The sequence below is a fragment of the Mycteria americana genome, chromosome 1 (genome assembly GCF_035582795.1).
Source record: "Mycteria americana isolate JAX WOST 10 ecotype Jacksonville Zoo and Gardens chromosome 1, USCA_MyAme_1.0, whole genome shotgun sequence".
Taxonomy (NCBI): domain Eukaryota; kingdom Metazoa; phylum Chordata; class Aves; order Ciconiiformes; family Ciconiidae; genus Mycteria; species Mycteria americana.
In genome coordinates this window covers 124,696,874-124,714,465 of record NC_134365.1, presented here as the reverse complement: position 1 = coordinate 124,714,465, position 17,592 = coordinate 124,696,874, and the positions used below count along the sequence as shown (strand labels likewise).

The 17,592-nt window shown below is 41.3% G+C and overlaps 1 protein-coding gene across 5 annotated transcripts in view; it reads left to right on the top strand.

The window, feature by feature from the left end:
* Positions 1 to 15: 15 nt before the first annotated feature.
* HSF2BP (heat shock transcription factor 2 binding protein) overlaps positions 16 to 17,592 on the top strand; it is a 44,005-nt gene continuing 26,428 nt past the window's right edge. For 2 of the 5 annotated variants that reach the window (XM_075519572.1, XM_075519548.1), the window contains exons 1-5: positions 16 to 511; positions 2,976 to 3,126; positions 7,887 to 8,044; positions 12,177 to 12,326; positions 16,529 to 16,667. In XM_075519572.1, coding sequence (XP_075375687.1) covers positions 476 to 511; positions 2,976 to 3,126; positions 7,887 to 8,044; positions 12,177 to 12,326; positions 16,529 to 16,667 — 634 coding nt within the window. In that variant the 5' untranslated portion in view covers positions 16 to 475. The remainder of the gene's footprint in view (positions 512 to 2,975; positions 3,127 to 7,886; positions 8,045 to 12,176; positions 12,327 to 16,528; positions 16,668 to 17,592) is intronic. The other 3 variants (XM_075519557.1, XM_075519565.1, XM_075519581.1) reach the window with 3 other exon arrangements.

Here is a 17,592-nt window from a genome sequence, read left to right as displayed (position 1 = left end):
GAGGGAGCGGCCCCGCCCCGCCGGGTAGCTGAGGTGGCCGCTGGGGGCCGTGCCGGGCCGCCGCCTCAAACGCAGCTACTACGGTTTGGAAACTTGCGGTATAAGCGGGACAGAAGCAAGCAAAGGGAGCACCTGCCCGCGCCCCCGGGGCTCCCACACCCTGCCCGCGGCCCAGGACCCCATGTCACCCCCCGGGGCCGTCAGCCCCTGCCCAGCCGGTCTCCAGCTCCCCGCAGCCCTGCCCTGACAGGGGCGCCGCCGAGCCGGGCTCACGCCTCGGCCCGTCCCCAGGGCGGTGCCCGGTTGCCCCCGGCGGCTCCGGCATGCGGGTGGGACCGACCCTGCCTCCAGGCCCCGCCCAACACGCGGTCCCCGGGCCCCGCCCATCCCGCGTGACGTTACGCGGCGTGACGCCAGAGGCGCGGTCTTCCCGCTCTCACTCCCCCGCACGAGGCTGGCCGCGGCCGTTGGCGCCATGTGGCGCTGCGCCGGCCTCGCTGGCGATGCGCAGGTAGCGCGCGCGGCCCGGCCGCGGGACCGCCCCTGCCCGCCGCCCTGGCGCCCCGCGGTCGGGGTCGGGGTGTGGGGGAAGCCGGCCGCGGGGTGTCGGCTCCCCGGAGGAGAAGGGGGGCCTGCGTGGCGGTCGGCGCTGCCCGCCGGGCCTCGCGGGGCCCTGAGGGGGCGGTGGCGGGGCCTGTGCAGTGGGGCTCCGCGGGGGGACGGGGAGTGCCGGGCAGGGCAGGGCAGGGCTAGCGCTGGGGAGCTGGCTGTACGAGGCATGCAGGAGCTCACCCCCTGGGGCTCACCGTCTGGGGCCGCCGTGGCTGCTCGGGTGGGCTCCTGCCCGCAGCCTTGGCTCGCAAGACACCTGTGGGCGAGGGTGAGCGACCCCCCCCCCCCCCCCCCTTGGAAGGGGGGAGCGTGGCGGGGACCGTGCAGAGGCGTGTCAGAGACGCCCTGGGCTGGTGGAGAGTGGAGAAAGGGCTGGTTGTGATTCTCTGCTGGGTGTTCCATCGCCAGCTGGGATCTCTGCCCTCTTCAGCCCCCTGCCAGGCAGGGATGGGGGATTCAGAGCATGCAGGTCGTGAGCTAAGGTACATAACTAAGTAACTTGACCGTTGTGCAAGAGGTCTGTGCGGACTGAAGTCAAATTTCCTACATCCAGTCACCTGCTATTCCTGCAGGGGGCTGGACAGAAAACTACTGTTCTCCACTGTCTGTATTTGCTTTTAACATAATATTTTAGTGGGAGGAGATGTTGAGTAGCTGCTTAAGCAGAGGAAATAAAACTTGTCTATTGGAACTGCAGTACTGCAAAGATCTGTGTTTACAGTGGGAACTATAAATGAGAATTTTCTCCTGATTGTATATTTCGTATCTCAATCCCAGTACTTCAGTAGTGTATTTTATTTGAATTTAGCTTCTGCTAGTGAATAGAGCTATTTTTATGCCCGTACCAAATTGTGCTCCATAATTTTGAGCAATACTGAATTGTCTCTCTGTCATTCCTGTTTGCTGACATGCAGATGGTATTCTTCTATAGAGTCCTGTTGCCATGTGTTTATTCCATATTTCTTGAGACCTAAATGAGTTGTATTTTTCTTGAATCATGTAATGTGGTGGCACTTGGCCATACTGACTTTGTTGTACAAACACTTCCTAAATGCAGCTTAGAGCATACAATTCAAGGTAAAAGTAGAATCTTTCTTCCATACCTTTATTGTGGCTCTGATGCCTCTGAACGGGGAAAGCTGGAACTGGCCTGTTCTGTCCTTACAACTGTCTGGGTTTGAAAGGCAGCTGGGAAAGAAATAGAGCAGGAAGCAAAACTGAAAGGAAATGTTTAACCTGAGAAAGTAGGGAAGCAGAAAGAGAGAATTGTAGGAAAAGGTTGGAAAGGATAGAGATGCCAGGGTAGCATTGTCTGTACCAGTGATAATGACCTCCATTTGTCTTGTGCAGCTGGACTCAAGAAGGCTGTGGGGATGGCATGTTTTGTACCTGCAGGAGATAGTTTCCTGTGTTGTTCTGTAGTACCCTCTTCTGTCTGGAATAAGATGTGATACATAAAGGATCTCATTTTTTCTGCACCATTCTCAATGCAGTGCAAAACAGTGCTAGGATATGTTATAATTTTGCTTTGTGAAAGCATATTTGATGATTAAGGTTTTAGGCAAAGGATGTTAAACCTATGTCTGTGTGTATATGGTAGCCTTTTTTAAGATACAGCAGTGTGCACATGTACATACATCAGAAACTGGAGTTTAGGAATTTTTTTGGTACAAATTTAAATTTCTCTATAATTTTAAAATTAATGCACATTCTCTTGGACTGTGGAAGTAAAGTTATTTTATAGCAATAGCTTGACAGAAGAGGAAACTAGTAAACATTTTTTGTCTTAACTCAGGATTAAATTACTTTTATGTGGGATTGGATTGCAAATAGTTGCAAGTATTTTTTGCTCCTCACAAAAGATAAGTTCTTTTGAAAAAATACAATTTCCTCTAAAAGAGCTGTTGTAATTTATCAAGGTGACTGAGGATCTTGCAAATATTTGAGTTAATTAAAAACTGAGTTATTAGATCCTTTATAACAGTCTCGAAAGAATAGCTTGGCATATGCATAGCAGATCCCATTTTAAAATATGAATGTTAGTTTTTACAGCATTCTGAGGTACATTGCACACATTTTAGGTGAAGAAACAGATGCAGAGAGGTAATACGATTTGCTTTAGGCCAGAGTGGCAAAAATTAGATTAGAGTCAAAGAGTCCATCTTAGAGACTTCTGGGTTTAGTTATTACTGGATAGTTTTCTTTTAAAAGGTTATGAATTTCTGCAATGATGTAAGAAAGGAATATTTTTGTCTGAAAGAAGGGATTCAAGCAGAAAAGCACTGCAAGGCTGTATCATCAGTGTCTTTGGTTGATTGTTGGTTTGTTTGTGTGTTTGTTTTTTTCTTTTTTTTTAATTTCAGAAGGCTGAGACCAAAGAGGAATTTGTTAAAGTTAAAAGGAGGGATTTGGAAAGGCTGACAACTGAGGTTATGCAATTGCGGGATTTCTTACCCAAAATAGTAAATGGGGATATCCTGGGGACATTCCAGAAACTGGATGCTATTGAATCAAGTGAGTAGTACCATGTTACAAGCTCTTATAGTTTCTGCCAAAACTACTTACAGCAAACTGTCATGCCCCTACAAATAGTTGTAGAGTTTGTGGAGGTATTCCAGGTTAAACTATGATGTTCAATGACTGCTTCAGTAAATTAATGTGTTTGTAATGAAGAAAATTACGAACTGCATTAGAAATAATTAGACATGTCAAATTAATCTTTAAAAATATTTTACTGTGGATAAAAACATACTTAGTTCAGGCTGTAAGGGAAGCTGTGTCAGGAAAAAAGTGATTCCTCTGAGAAAAGGCAAAAGCATTCTGTTTTTCAAAATGTCACTTTTCATCCACAGCAAAAAAACAAGGTAAATAGCTGTGCATCTAAAGTTAAAGGAAGAGATAATATTGTTGTGTTTAGCCTGTCTTGTTTTTTAGCTTGTATACTTTTATTGCCATAAATATTCATAATAATAAAAAAAAAAGTTGAAGACTTTCTGTTACAAAGGTCTTTTTACTGCTGTCCCCTAAGTCCAGTTTTTCAGTGTTATGATTCTCTGTGCATTATTTTTTCAACAACTGCACCCCTCCCACCATGCCATCAGGACCAAATCTGAGTCAGCTCCATCCCTAGCCTGTAGCTTACATGCAGCAGTACAATGCACCTGTTCTCCTAGGAATTGGTTTTGTCTGAAAAGACAAGGGACAAGCACTGAGACAGATTATAGAGAGTGTATCTCTTCTAGAATATCAAGTAATTAATTGAAAATTAATTTGCAACAGCTAGCTAAGAAAGAGTAAGATAGACCCTCAAGGCCTGTCTCCGATACCAAGTAATATATTGGGGCAGAGCTTTCAGCTGCCTCACTCATTCCAAATGATTCACTCTTTGGAAAGATTCTTCCATGCCTAACAGAGATGAGAAGACTGTACCACCTCTCCTGCTGCCAGTCGAGACATCATCTGTGCCACAAGAAGTGATGTAGGACCTGGAAATGTTCTCTTTATGCTATTGCAAGCCATCAGGGACTGTTTCCAGTTGCATTAAGTGTTCAGGATCCTCAACTAGTCAGATCCTTGTTTTACCTACTTTTATCAGTGCTCAGTCTTGAGATTTCTCTCACTGATCCTTCTTAACGCTCCTTGTGCCAGGCATCAAGCAGACACTGTCAGGGCCTTCCAGCAGCAGGTTTGTGGCATCAACATGGGGATTTTAAGACTTTCCTTCAAATGTTCTGCTGGCTGGCCAAGCATTCTCTGGGTCCTTTGGAGGAGTACCTGAAGCTGAGTCAGCTTTGAACTCTTTTGAGTATATCCCTGCAGTGGAGATTTCTCTTGCAGTTAATGAGGTGGTTTGAATATTTATTCAGGCTCTTGCCATTGTTTGCCCCTACAGCTGGAAAAGTCAAGTGGTGACTTTTGCTACTCCAATCTGCTCCTACCTCTGCAGCATGCAATAAGGCAGACTGAAAGGAGGCTTTGGAGCATAGAGTTCACAAAAGGTTGGACATCACAGGGACACAAGCAGTCTTCAGTCTCACAATGGTGAGCTCTCTGGTGCTGTTTACTGAACACAGTCTCTTGGTGTTGGCATATGAAGCTTACAGGAGTCCTGGCAGCTACTAGAGATGGTTTTTTTCACGTTGTTCTTACAGAAGCCTAATGGGTGATTTGTACATCTCTCTAGACTTTCATAAGCTATTGCAGTTTTCTAAGTATTGTAAACATGAAGTGGTTAGCAGGTTCTCATGCTCCTCAGAAAGCGCAGATTATAGTCAAGAGACTTTCAATACCTCTGGCCCATTCAGTTGTGGGACTGATGGAGTCTTGAATAGCTTTGAGAAACCTTGAGATCTTTGCATGTTTCACTTGTATATCAAGGTCAATAGGATGCCCATTTGCTATGGGAGCATCCCATAGGTGGCATCTGAGATCTGAACGGGCAAAGTCAATGCAACCAACACCTACTTTTTGGGCTGGTGTCAGGGTCTTCACTAAGGCTTTTGCCAGGGTAATTGTTCGTTTCAAAAAGAAAGGTCTGTTTTGTTCTTACTGCCCTCCTCAGGAAGAGTGTTTGGCTCCAGGAATCCTAGAAAAAGAGGTCCAACAAATTTTCTGTATTATTATGCATATGTTTAGTCGAACTTAGTCCACTGGGGAAATGTTAAAAATTGCATTTAACATTGATCTAGCATTTGGACCAGTAGAATTGGAATTCCATCACTTGTTGGCATTCATCGTAATTATACTCAGTTTTCCATCTCCCAGAGCTTTGAGATTAGATCTCTGGTCAGAAAATCTCCTGATGTGACCTATAGCATGGATGAGAATGAGTCCACCTCATGCCTGAAATGTGGGCCTCCTCTTCTTTTGTTGTGCCCCATGCCTTGTTCTGCTTTTGAGTCTGCTGTCTGTCTTGGGAGCAAATGCCACTTCTTCCCAGAGTCTGATTTACCGCTGCAGTGGTAAAGTTATGTATTTCCTGTTTGTATAAGGATGCCATTTCATATTTTTTTGCTCATCCAAGTTGATAGTGAAAGCTGCTTCTTCACTTGGTGGAGGTAGACAGTCTGAGCCTCAAGATATTAGTGTCAAGAGGGAAGGAACTCTTACCAGGGGCTGGGACTTGCAGCCAGTGGGAGAACCTGTTGGGCTTCTCTGTGTGCTGCTCAGGACCATGGTGTGCAGGAGTGAGGTGCACAGCTGCAGTCTTTGGTGTCAGCAAAATGTCTGCTGCGCATTCTGGTGCTGTGTGTCAAGAGGCCATCAAATGTCGGGACTGGTGCATGTAACCTTGAATTCTTTTCAGAGCAAAGGCGTGCACAGCTGGGAGAGCTGACTGGGTGTAATGGGGGGAAGTTTCCACGAATGAGGCACAGCTAGAAGTAGGTCTCTTTTCAGCAGCTTCCAATATTACCCTTTTTTTTTTTTCCCTTGACATAAAACATCATGATACCTTAGAGGAGGTTGACACATCCTTCTTTTATCTGGAGGACTTAAAAAAAAAAAATACAGGTAGCATTGTATTAACACTCGGTAGTTAATATTATTCCCCTTCTCCTGGCTTAGTTTTGGTTCCAGGATCTTTGAAGTCTGCCAGTGAAGGACGTGGCATCTTTGTGTGTCTGCTGGCTGCGCTGATGCTGGATTCAGGGTGGATCCATCCTCTCAAAGACTGGAAGTGATACTTCTCATTCAGGAAAGCTTGTTTCCTTGCAATGAGAGAGATTTTCATTGGATGTACTTACCTACCAAGGATAAACAGGTTCTTGGTCTGCTCTTGATAAGCAGAGCATGCCCTACTCATGCTCGAGACGTCTTTCTGTCAAGTATTTAAGACTCACAGCCACATAGTAATAGGTGCATGGGACTGAATTTTCTTTACTTGATGGAAGGAAAGAAAGTTTCCTGCCACTGACCAGAGTTACTCCTCAAAAACTCAATTAATCCATTCCCCTCTTCATTCTTTTCCTTTGGATTGCAGGTTGAAAAGAACTGAATGCTTGGAGAGCATGCCCTGCCACATACATGTTTCCGAGGAGTGGACCCTTGCCTTGCCTCTTTGGTTTCTGTTAAAAAGTCTTAGTGTTGATGACTTAGAATCATGCAAGGGCTGAGTGGAAATATGTTCCACCTCTTTAGAAAAGCAGTTTGTGGCTAGATTATGTTCTTTTATACCTGCTACTCAAAGCAACATTTTGTCAATTAGGACCAAAAAAGAAAGGAATTTATTTCCAAATAATGTAGAATTACTAAATAAAATGCCAGAATCCAAGCTCTTTGGATAATAAGGACTGTTTTTTAAATGATGTTATCTTTTTATGATTGAATTTGATATGTTCTTTGGTGGATACATTCAAAATATTGACCACATGTGAGGGGAAGTATTTGAAGTGTGTTAAGCCATAGACCATACTCTCATGATCAAGGGTATGGCGCTTGAAGTGGGGTGTAACTTGTTTTTTAAGCTAACCAACATTACAGTAGATGCTGTTTGAACATTACTTTTTAGAATTATGTAAATGTATTTCCTTTTTTCAGTATAAATACTAAGCATCCAGAACCGTGGTTTTTAAAGTAAAATACAATAGACAACAATTGTTAAAAATATCCTTCAAAGTGAATTTTTTAAAACAGACATCATGATCATGAAATACAATATTTTTAACTTGATTTCCATTCACTAAAATAAAGCATCTAAATTGGAATGTATTTCTGATAACATCAGAGATTAATTTTTTAAGGGAATCGTAAAATTTGCTTGTCACTGATACAGTGTTTAAATAATGTCTTATAATACTTCATAAACTTCATTAAATACTTCATTAAAATGCTTGGAGTAGTTGCATTTCATTCCTACTATTCATATAATTTGTACATTGTATATTGATACACTCACTTTTGACTGATCTTGGTATTCTTTTTCTTAGATTTTCACTATACTTGGTGAATTTCAAAGATACCAGACATGAAAAAATCATGAAAACAAACAAACAAAGTAGAAAATTGAGTACATTTTTAAAAATCCTTGAGGAGCTGGAGCTCAGTTCCAGAATGGTATCTTATCGGCATACAGTATTTAACAGCTAGATTGGATTCTTTCAGTCTTTCCCCGTTTTAAATCAGAAACATCATGTTCATTTAGTTTCTTGTAAGGACTGTTGAGATATGGCAAATTGCGATATACCAGTTTAGCCACGAGGAGGTGATCTAACACAAGCAAATAGTTAAAGCACTTCATTATTAAAGTTGCACTTAGTGGATTCTTTTTTCTTTAGTGCAAGCCCGTTGGTCAACTTACTACTTCGTTTATCTGATTTATCCTATCACAGACATGGAGAAAAAGGAGGAGGAAATAGAGCAGCTGAAAATGGATTGTGAACACTTCAGAGCCCGTCTGGAAACAGCCCAGGCAGATTGCATGAGAGAGAAGAAGGTAGATTTGCTGTCAGAATATTGGTGTCTGTACACTTGAGTTTTAATAACAAAAGCAGTAATGATCAGTTTTTCATGTTCATGTCATGAAATACATTCTCAGCCTGAAAAACAGTGTGGGATTTCTATTCATATAGTCAGGTGATGAGTAAATTACTTGCCTATAAGTTCATAACTGATGTTTTTTTCCCTTGATACTTCTAGAGCAAAAGGTTCGATATTATAACTAGACCAAATATAATATGATGCAGTACTAAAAAGTATTCAACGTGTACAAATAGAGGTACCAACTGACAGTCAGTCTCCCACTTAAGTACATAACTCTTGCATAACTGCATAGATCTCCCTTAACTTCCATACTGTGTGAGGTGTGGTTGTTATGGGGTTGCATTATGGGCTTCTTGATAGGGTTCGTTTTGGTGTATGTGAAGTTACAAATAACCATTAGCATTTTGTTTATATTAGCATGTTGAAGTAAAACATTGGGTATTGGGGAAGGTTGTGGTGTAGCTGGCATCAAAAGGTCCTTCGCGGAATCAGTTCTTTTGAATTTAATGTAACTATAAAGTATTTTCAAAGAGGAAAACAGAAGATAATGTAAGCAACGCAATGTACAAAATGAAACCGACCTCTTTTTTGGCTTGCTGTAAGCTATGTACCTTTGTTTAGTTTTAGTAGTCTTTCTCAATGCACCTGTTGATCCAATTGCCATGTACAGCTGTGAGTCAAAGAACGATTACAGGGCTCCTTTTGCTCTGTCAATATTGTATTTAGCGATTATGAGAGAGTAGATCCTTAACAATGAAGGAACAGCAAAAACTGTGACTTCTCAGACTGTGGGTCTTCTGCGAAGCCATTGGAGTTCAAATAGGATCACACAGCCTAGTGGCTTAATTTCTGAGAGGTGTGAGAATCAGTTGTGATTATTTGCTGCAAAAGTTCATTTCCTTGGGGCTGATAGCTGTCTTCAGTAGTCAGCAGAAGCTGACTTTGTTGGAGTTCTAGAGTTAGCATCTGCCAGCCTTGGCATTGCACAAAGACAGATGAATCTACAGATATTATTTCATATTTGAAAAGGAATAAATGAAGAGTTCAGACATGCAGTTTTAGGGCACATCTGCATGGACAAGTCATTCTGGAATTAAGTTTGATATGAATGTAAAGTATGATGGAATAGTTGTCTATCTGGATATTCCTTACTTCAAAAAATAAGTATCTTCTGGGATAGCTATTGGAGTTCAGCAATAGGTGCACAATTAGTTTTGCTGTGCACCCGGGTCTTTAGTTGTATAAGCATCCAGGATAAAATCTCTAAGATTTAATGTTGCTGCTTTACATATTAATGAAATGGGTCCCACCCTTTATTCTTGTTAATATTACAAAATAAATGGCAGGTGGTTTAGGTTTATGATTTCTTTTGGATGAAAGTTTTACTTAAAACATGGGTAGTTTACTAAGAGTAGTTGTTTTCTTGGTGTTCCTGATCAAAGCTCTTCTCTTCATATCTTTGCTGTTGTGCAGTATACACTGGTTGTCTCAATGGCTTCTGTTATATGCCACAAAAGTGTATTTGTCTGAGTGGATTGTGCTTATGTACATTGTGAAATCCTTTAGCTCTTTGGGATGAAAGAAGATGGTGTATGTATATGCGTGATTAATCACTTCGCATGGTGTCTTTCATTTGGTTGCTGTTCTGCTATAGGCATCCTTGTGTATAGTTTCTGAATTATTTTCTACATATTTATCTTCTGAAGGAAAAGGAAACGACTCACTGAAACAAACATAAAATAAATGTATTTTCTAGTTGAGCAGTACCCTTTTCTTAGGGGATCATAAATCAACATTTTGCATTCCAAAATTTTTGTGCAGTGCTGTATCACTGATTAGGGAATTGCTGAGCTTTCTGAACCTGAGCAAAACTTGAAGTGCACATGTTATTCTTGGCTAATGTCTTTGTCTGTCTTTTCATAGTTAGGTACTTAAGCATTGCTGTATTCTTATGCCTTGATCCTTTCCTGAAGATGGTGGTGTTGCATAGCACAGTGATTGCTTCGGGATGTGAACTCTCAGGAGTGTTGCTTCCAGCTAGGTTATTTGCTTTTGCAGGCTCCGTTTATTTTCCTGACTCTTGAATGTACTATTTCGTTTTCCTTGCTTCATATCTTTGTTCTGATGTTGCTTTTGATCTGTTAAAAATTCTGGCATTTCTTGGGCTGGCTTTGCATCCTTGTTGGGGGACCTAGCTTTGGTATTACAGGATTTTATGTCTTACTTTCAGTATTAGCATCCAAATGCAAAATGCAAATAAAATGTATTAAAAGATACCTTTTCCTAAGACAAGGACAGTGTGGAAAAGAAAGACAGGGACGATATAGAGGTTAGACAGGAAGATGCCTGTGGACATTTTGTTGATGCACATGGTGGCAGAAAAGCTGATAGGTCTGGCAGTGAGTTATGTAAAAGATAAAAATTTGGCTAACTTGCTTAAAAATCATAAAAGTATTAAGAAATAAAAGACACTTCCTGGGACTTCTATGCCTTGGGAATCAGCAGCAAGTGTCAGTCTTTTGCATATATTAAACTATAACGTGAAAGAGACTCCAGAGAGTAAATATGCACAGAAATCTGCTTGATAAATTTAATTTGAACTTTACAAATCCTAGCCTGTGTGTTCCATTAGCAGCATGATAAAGCAATGCAAATCAGACTGTCACGTTTGATATAGGAGGCTAGGTAGGTAATGATGACAGAGTCAAGCAGCTTTATACTGGTTGATACCATGTTATGTACATTTTCAGATGAGTTTACTTTTCTATTCTTTCCAAACCCTCAACAAAAAACATTGAGGTGAACCCCCAAAATTACAAGATACTTATTTTAAAATCCTGATGGGAATACATGGTTGAAAGTTTTGTTCTGTTTACTTGCTTTCAAAATTGACATAGAAAAGATTCCTTCTCACTTCCCCATGCTTCATGCTGATAACTAAACACACAGGGGAGGCTGGGCTGAGGAGGGTGCTTTCTGTGGTGCATCTGAAAATCCCATGCCCACAAAATGGGCAGAGCAAGAAAGATCCTTCTGTTCTTTTGACATCGTGTGATCTGTGATTCTCTCTCTCTCTCTCTCCCCCCCCTCTCAATACTTGAGTTAGCATCATTTTTCTTGACTGGCCTTTATCTTTTCCTGCAGCACTGCCTCGTACCATCCCACTCAGAGTTAGCAGTGAGCCCCCACCCACCCTGAGAGACCACAGACTGCGGTATCCCTGTCTTGATCTCACTGTCCATGCTAGCTCTAAGCTGAGAAGTGCAGCAGCTTTGCTACCCCTGTGGTGGTTGGTAGGAAGTCAGTGAGACCTAGAATCATACCTAATCTCATGATATTCTTCTGGCCACCTTCCCATGTGATTGGAAAAAAGTACTGCCAAATTGAAATTGTGTCCTGGTTGTGTTGGATTGCTCTGTTTGTTCTCTCTTTATGCTTTGTGGCAAGGACCACTGAGCAGCTCGCTCAGGTGATGGATGCATAATGGTGGATGCCTGGCTTTCTTGGTATGAAAGGCCCTCCAAACTTCAAACCTTAGGTGTGTTTTTCCAGGGACTCTGTCTTACTTCACCACTGCTGATCAGGAATATGCCAATAGAAAAAAGTTGGAAGAGACAACGGTATTTATCCTAGATATCCAGCAACTCTACCGCGTTGGCTAAGGCAGAAGTCTGTTTTGAAAAACAAAACAACCCTCCCTTCCTATGTTTGCAGTATCTTTTGTAAGGTGTCTGGAAAGGTTGACCTCTGATGCTGAAATCCCTTCTCTCTCGAAGAGACGTGTAGCTGTTTGCTTAGGAGGAGTAGGCTCTCCTATCAGACTTCTCTAGGTGCCACTCAGTCTCGGTGGGTCACTTGGTCTGACCTTGTGGACAGGCTTCTGGTTACTGTCAGCCTCCACGAGGTGCTTACCTTCTCTCCTGTGCTATACCTAAGTAGTATGTATCTGCAACTGCTGTGTTTGCCACCCCCACTCCCCCCACCCCCATATGTGGCCATGATGTTGTTTCTTGTTCTGTCCCTTAGCTTAGAAACTTGTTTTGGCTGATATGAAGTGCAACCAAAGTTTCCTTATGCTATTTCAGGAGAAACTAGACCTCCGCCAGCAGCTGAATGAGGCCAAGCAGCAGCTCCTGCAGCAAGCAGAGTATTGCACAGAAATGGGTGCAGCGGTGTGCACGTTATTGTGGGGTGTATCTAGCAATGAGGAAGCTGTTAAAACCGTTCTAGGAGGAGTAAGTATGGCAGGTGAATACTTATTGGTGGCAATGCTGTTAGGCCTTTAAAATAAGGACCTTGCTCTGTCACACACTTTAATATAAGGATATATTTCAGAAACTAATTGGGACAGCAGAAATGTTTTCTGACTTGTATATTTGGGAAACATCCATTCTCATTTAAGAAATGTTGGAACTATAAAGTGTTATGAAGCAGGCTGGGAATAAAAGCAGTAATTAATTCTTATGTTAACAAACAAGGATTATCTGTTTTCCACCACACAGAGTTAAACTGGAAGCAAGACTACAGCTAGCACAATGTAAATATCTTTGCAAGCTGACAGAGGATGAAAATAATTCTTGGGCACATGCAGCAGTTCCCATGCCTGTAGAGAGCTTGGAGGAGCTATTTCCATGGAAGGAAGATAGATCCATCGATTCTCAACTTTAAATCTTTGTGCTGCCTTAATACGTGCATGACTCTCAGAAATACAGAAAGCCTAGCTGCTAGTGAATCTTATAAAATTGTCAATGTTAAACATGGACAGGTAGCTTATTTGAAAAAACAAAACAACAGTTAATGACAATAGTAATATTACAACTAACACAGTTTCGCTGCCAAGTGCAGCTGATGGAATTGGGAGGGATCAGAGGAACAGGCCTGATAAAAATGTGATTTTCAGTCTTGTCACAGCCAACGTGAGAAGGAATTGCTGTATTTAATCTGAGTGAATGATGACACCGTTTCTTCTGGCTTGATTTTTCAGCAGCATGATGAACGGCTGAGTGAATAGGATTAGTTCATTATAGTAAGTGGTAAACTAGTGTGTTTGTAAGAGGTTTTCCAGTTTGGGTGCACCAAAATACAATTATAACTTTACATTGCATATTAGAAAGCTGTACAGTGATACCTTTGGTGATAACTTCTGATGATTCTAGATCCAAGCAGCAGCAGCAGTTACTAAGGAAAAAAAGTCTGTAAAAACACTGTATAAAGCAGTTAAATAATAATTAAAAAAAGGGCAGGTGGGTGCTACAGAGCTCCCACATAGTAACAAAAACAGTATAAAATTACATTCTGTGTTTTCAGAACAGTTTCTAACTGTAAGAGTCAACAATATTTAGTGACTAGCCATTGTTACTTGACTTGTGAAACACTATTGAAATGATAAGTTTCAAGTATTGAAATGGTATGTTTCCCACAAACAAAGCATTAGCAGTGATGAAGATGACTGTATTTGTACAAGATGAGAGTAAAGTTAGTAGAAGCCTTGTTGAAAGCAGTCTTAAGTATCAAAATTAAGTAGAATTAGGTAAAACCAAAACTGTTACGTGATGACTTGTATAAGGGTAAAAAGCCCATCTGTGAAGATGCAATACTTTTGTTTCTAGGTTTGTTTGAAATGCAAAATACTTCTACTATAGTCATTCCCAGCAATCATTACAGTCCATTGAACTGCTATACTTCTGGTGAAGGTCATAGCAACATTTTTGGGCATCATTTTCTTGCGATGGTGCACATAACGTGCTAAGAAATGTGCCTGGGTTTGCAACAAGACTACTAGGAAAAACATAAACGGGTTATATGGCATTGCATCAACCACAGATTACAATTGGCAATGAGTCAGGTTATTAAAAGATGATGGAGATTTGTCCTATAAAGTTTTTGGCTTGGGTTATTTTTGGACAAGTTGTGCAGCTTGTAGCATCTTCCCCCCTCCCCTGAGAAGGTGCTGTGAACTACAGAAATGTATGAGAACATCAAGAGTGCTTTGAAACTGTTGCTCATATTTAAGCATGTGGGGAGGGTGGCATCAATTCAAAATTATTTCATGCCTTAGGGAACAGTGCTCAAGCTTTTTTCAGTCTTTGCACAGATACAGAAGTAGGTCTTTCATACAGTTCTGTAATGCAGATTGACTGAAATGATGCTTGGTACCAGTATACCATTTGTGTCCATATGGGTTGGGAAAGTCAAAACTCGAGCAGCAAATTTGAAATGTAACACAAGTAGTTTTCAAGGCAGTGGGGGAGACATGCTTACTGTTTCTGCCCATGCGTAATGTTTCTAGAGAGAACTTGAGGAAACATCCAGAGAAGCAGCGTGAGAGAGAGTTTTCAAGGATACCTACCTGCATGTGCCAAAAAAGAAGTAAATTAATGCCCATGAGATTGTTTTAGATGTCTTTCAAAAAAACTTCAACAAGATATCCATGTGACAGGGCTCTCATGGAAACACAAACTGAAGGTTTGATTTCAGAACAACATCAAGGCTTGCTTCAACTTCAGAAATTTTGCATCCTACAAGGTGGTCTGCTACTTCTGTTATCTGCTATGGTGACAAATGGCTTTATATTATGTGGCAGCAATTTTGCACATTAACTGATGCTTTCACACGGGAGTTACTTGGACAGCAAAGAGTTCATTGCACCATCTGAGCTCAAGCACCTTAATGGCTGCTCTCAGAACTGTCCTTATCTCAGTGTCTGTGGGTGAGACATTCTTCAGTCCCATGAAAATACTGTCAAGCTAATAAGAGACTGCGCAGAGTATGTAATGTTTGCTATTTATAAACCTGATTGGTCTCTGCCTTAGCTCCTCAGACCTCATGGTTTGTTAATTAACGGCTATTTAGAAAGAAGGTTCAGCAGAGAGGACACTAGCGGCACCTCAGGAGACTGGCAAATAGAAAATTTTGCTTGTTTTCTGTGCAACATACCAACTACTTGGTTTGCTTAGTACTGTATTATGTTCCCAGGTGAATATGTATTTTCATAATAGCATGCCCTAGTATGCTATAGTAGGCGCTATTAATTTTCTCTCATGCTCTCTGCTTCTTGAACTATAGTCACTGCTTACGTTAAAATTGCCATCTTTGAGATGTGGTGTCCATATAAGTATAAAAAGCACATCCAGCACATGCAGAAGTACCCTTTTTTCCATTCTCTTTCCCCAAGATTTCTTCATTCCTGTTATTCTGGGACCACAGTATCATTTGTGAAGACACTGAGTATTGGCTGACGCTGCTTTTTATGCCCCATTGCTGGAGTCACCCCACAGGAACTGTACATCTTTGATGCAGTGAATGTGCAGCAGTGGAGGAATAAATAAATGTTACCAGTAGCTTTGCACATATTGTGAAAGCAGTAGTTTTGACAAGATACTGAAATTTTCAGTCACTTTGCAAAATGAGTAAAAGTTCAGGCATTTCTTGGGCTGTCCCATTGGGTCGCTGCTGGGAATGACTAAAAGTTTCAGTTGTTTCATGAAACAACTGGCAAAATTATTAAAGACACTGGGAAACCTGGCATTATGGGCTTCTGCTACTCTGTTTTTGTTATGAAAACCAGCATCTTCTGTGTGAAATGGTGTTCCAGCAACATTTTACAGGCCAGAATTACTAATAAACAGAAACAGTTCTTTCTGTCCTTTATGGGCTCTGTCTGCACCTCTGACCAGGCTGTTTGACCTGCCCTGAGCTTTGTACCAGGCAGCTGCTTTCTCAACCGAGATGCCCCAAAATGGAGTTGTATTCCAGCTGAGGGGAGAAGACTGCGTAATGTAATTACAGACTGTACTCCTGTTTGTACGCTCTGGCGTGATGATCGTCTTTCTCGCATGACATTGCTGACTTAAATTCAACCTGTGACCCAGGAGAGACCTCAGTTTCCTTTTCTAAAGAACTTCTACCTAAACAGTTGTTCTCCATTCTTTAATGAATCCTGTTAGGGTCCAGTCGAATTCTGCTTTTTTTCTGGGTATTTCATTGGGTTTTTTTAGGAAATTCATGTCAAGTCACTATGTCAGGCTGCTCTCCAGTCTTCAGCTGGATAGGGTTTTGACAAAAGCTGCTATAGAAGCCCAGGTAAATGTGAAACATCTGGTGCAGCTATTGCAAAGCAAAGAGATAATACCCTCACTTTTGAAAATAAGCTTTAATTCTGTTATTTGATATATATTATTGTGGGTTTAGGAGGTAAATACGCAATGGTTTAATTCTATAAATAAATGTAGCATTGAGCATTCCCATTTTCTTCTGAGGTAGTGGTTTCAAATATTAGGGGATCAAACATCACTTAGTGCATACCTGCTATTTTCTGTTGTTTTTTGAAGTAACTGGATGTTTCAGTAATTTTGAAGATTGTCCAGTTTTACTGTAGCATCTAATAATCATAGTTGCTGTAGTGTGTATAATCTTTTTTTCTCCTCTGTGCTTGCAGAGTAAAGCCGTAAAGTTTTTCACAATCACTGCACAGACCATGGAGAGCTTTGTGAAGTCATTAAGTGAAGACATGAAACAGCAGGATTTGGATTCTGATGAAAATCAGTTTGTATTAGCTTTGGCAGGGATTGTAACAAGTAAGTTAATGTTATCTCTCAGAATAGCGTTCCATGTGTACTGGAAATTTCTATATTGCCTTATATGTGCTGGAGTAAATACAGCTTTTCAAAGTCAGGTATTTAGTCAATGTTGAGATCTTGGGTGACTTCCTAGTCGTTTAAAGTTCCAGCAGATTTTGTCATTGACGCTTCTGTGAGGCATTGTATTGTCTGTGACACCGTTAAGGATTAGATGGGTAAGAGCCATTGAGTTCTGAAATACCCTAACACGTCCATTCAATCTGGCGTAAAGCAAGGACTATTCTAATAGTCTTGTATGCTCACCTTAGTTTGTAAGTGTCAAGCAATTTACTTTCTGAATTGCCAGTAATGCTAACATCCTCAAGATGTATGAGTTGCAGATGATGCGAGTAGATGAGCGCCATCTTAAGGTATGTGCTCAGCATTTTGAAACTGCTTAAGAATTTTGTTGCTGCCAGATCAACCCCACCTTCACTGTCCTGAGTCCGTAGTGCTAAGAGAAGTAAAAAGTAATAAACCTGACTTCCATACTAAACAGTTATTTTTTAGGGTCAGAAAATAAGTAGAAAGCCACATATCTATCTTAGTATGGCTGCCCTTGGCTTGGAAGGCTGTGAGAAATGGGGTTGATATGTTATCTGCATTTTTGTGAAACTGTGCAACTGTCAAAATGACACTAATGACATGATGCAAGATAGGTGAAACAGTGGGTATTTATATCAATAAGTGAATCTTGCATGAGCAGCTTTTTTGAATGTGTGATCTTAGGTGGTGTGGTGCCATTAGATTGTAGTAAAAAGCAGTATGTGATGCATTATGCCACTGTACCAAGGCGGAATCCAGTTCTCTCCAATTGCTTCATTGAAAAAAACAAAAAAAAGCATAGCAAAAGTCTGAACAAAGAAAATGTTTAAAAGCTGGG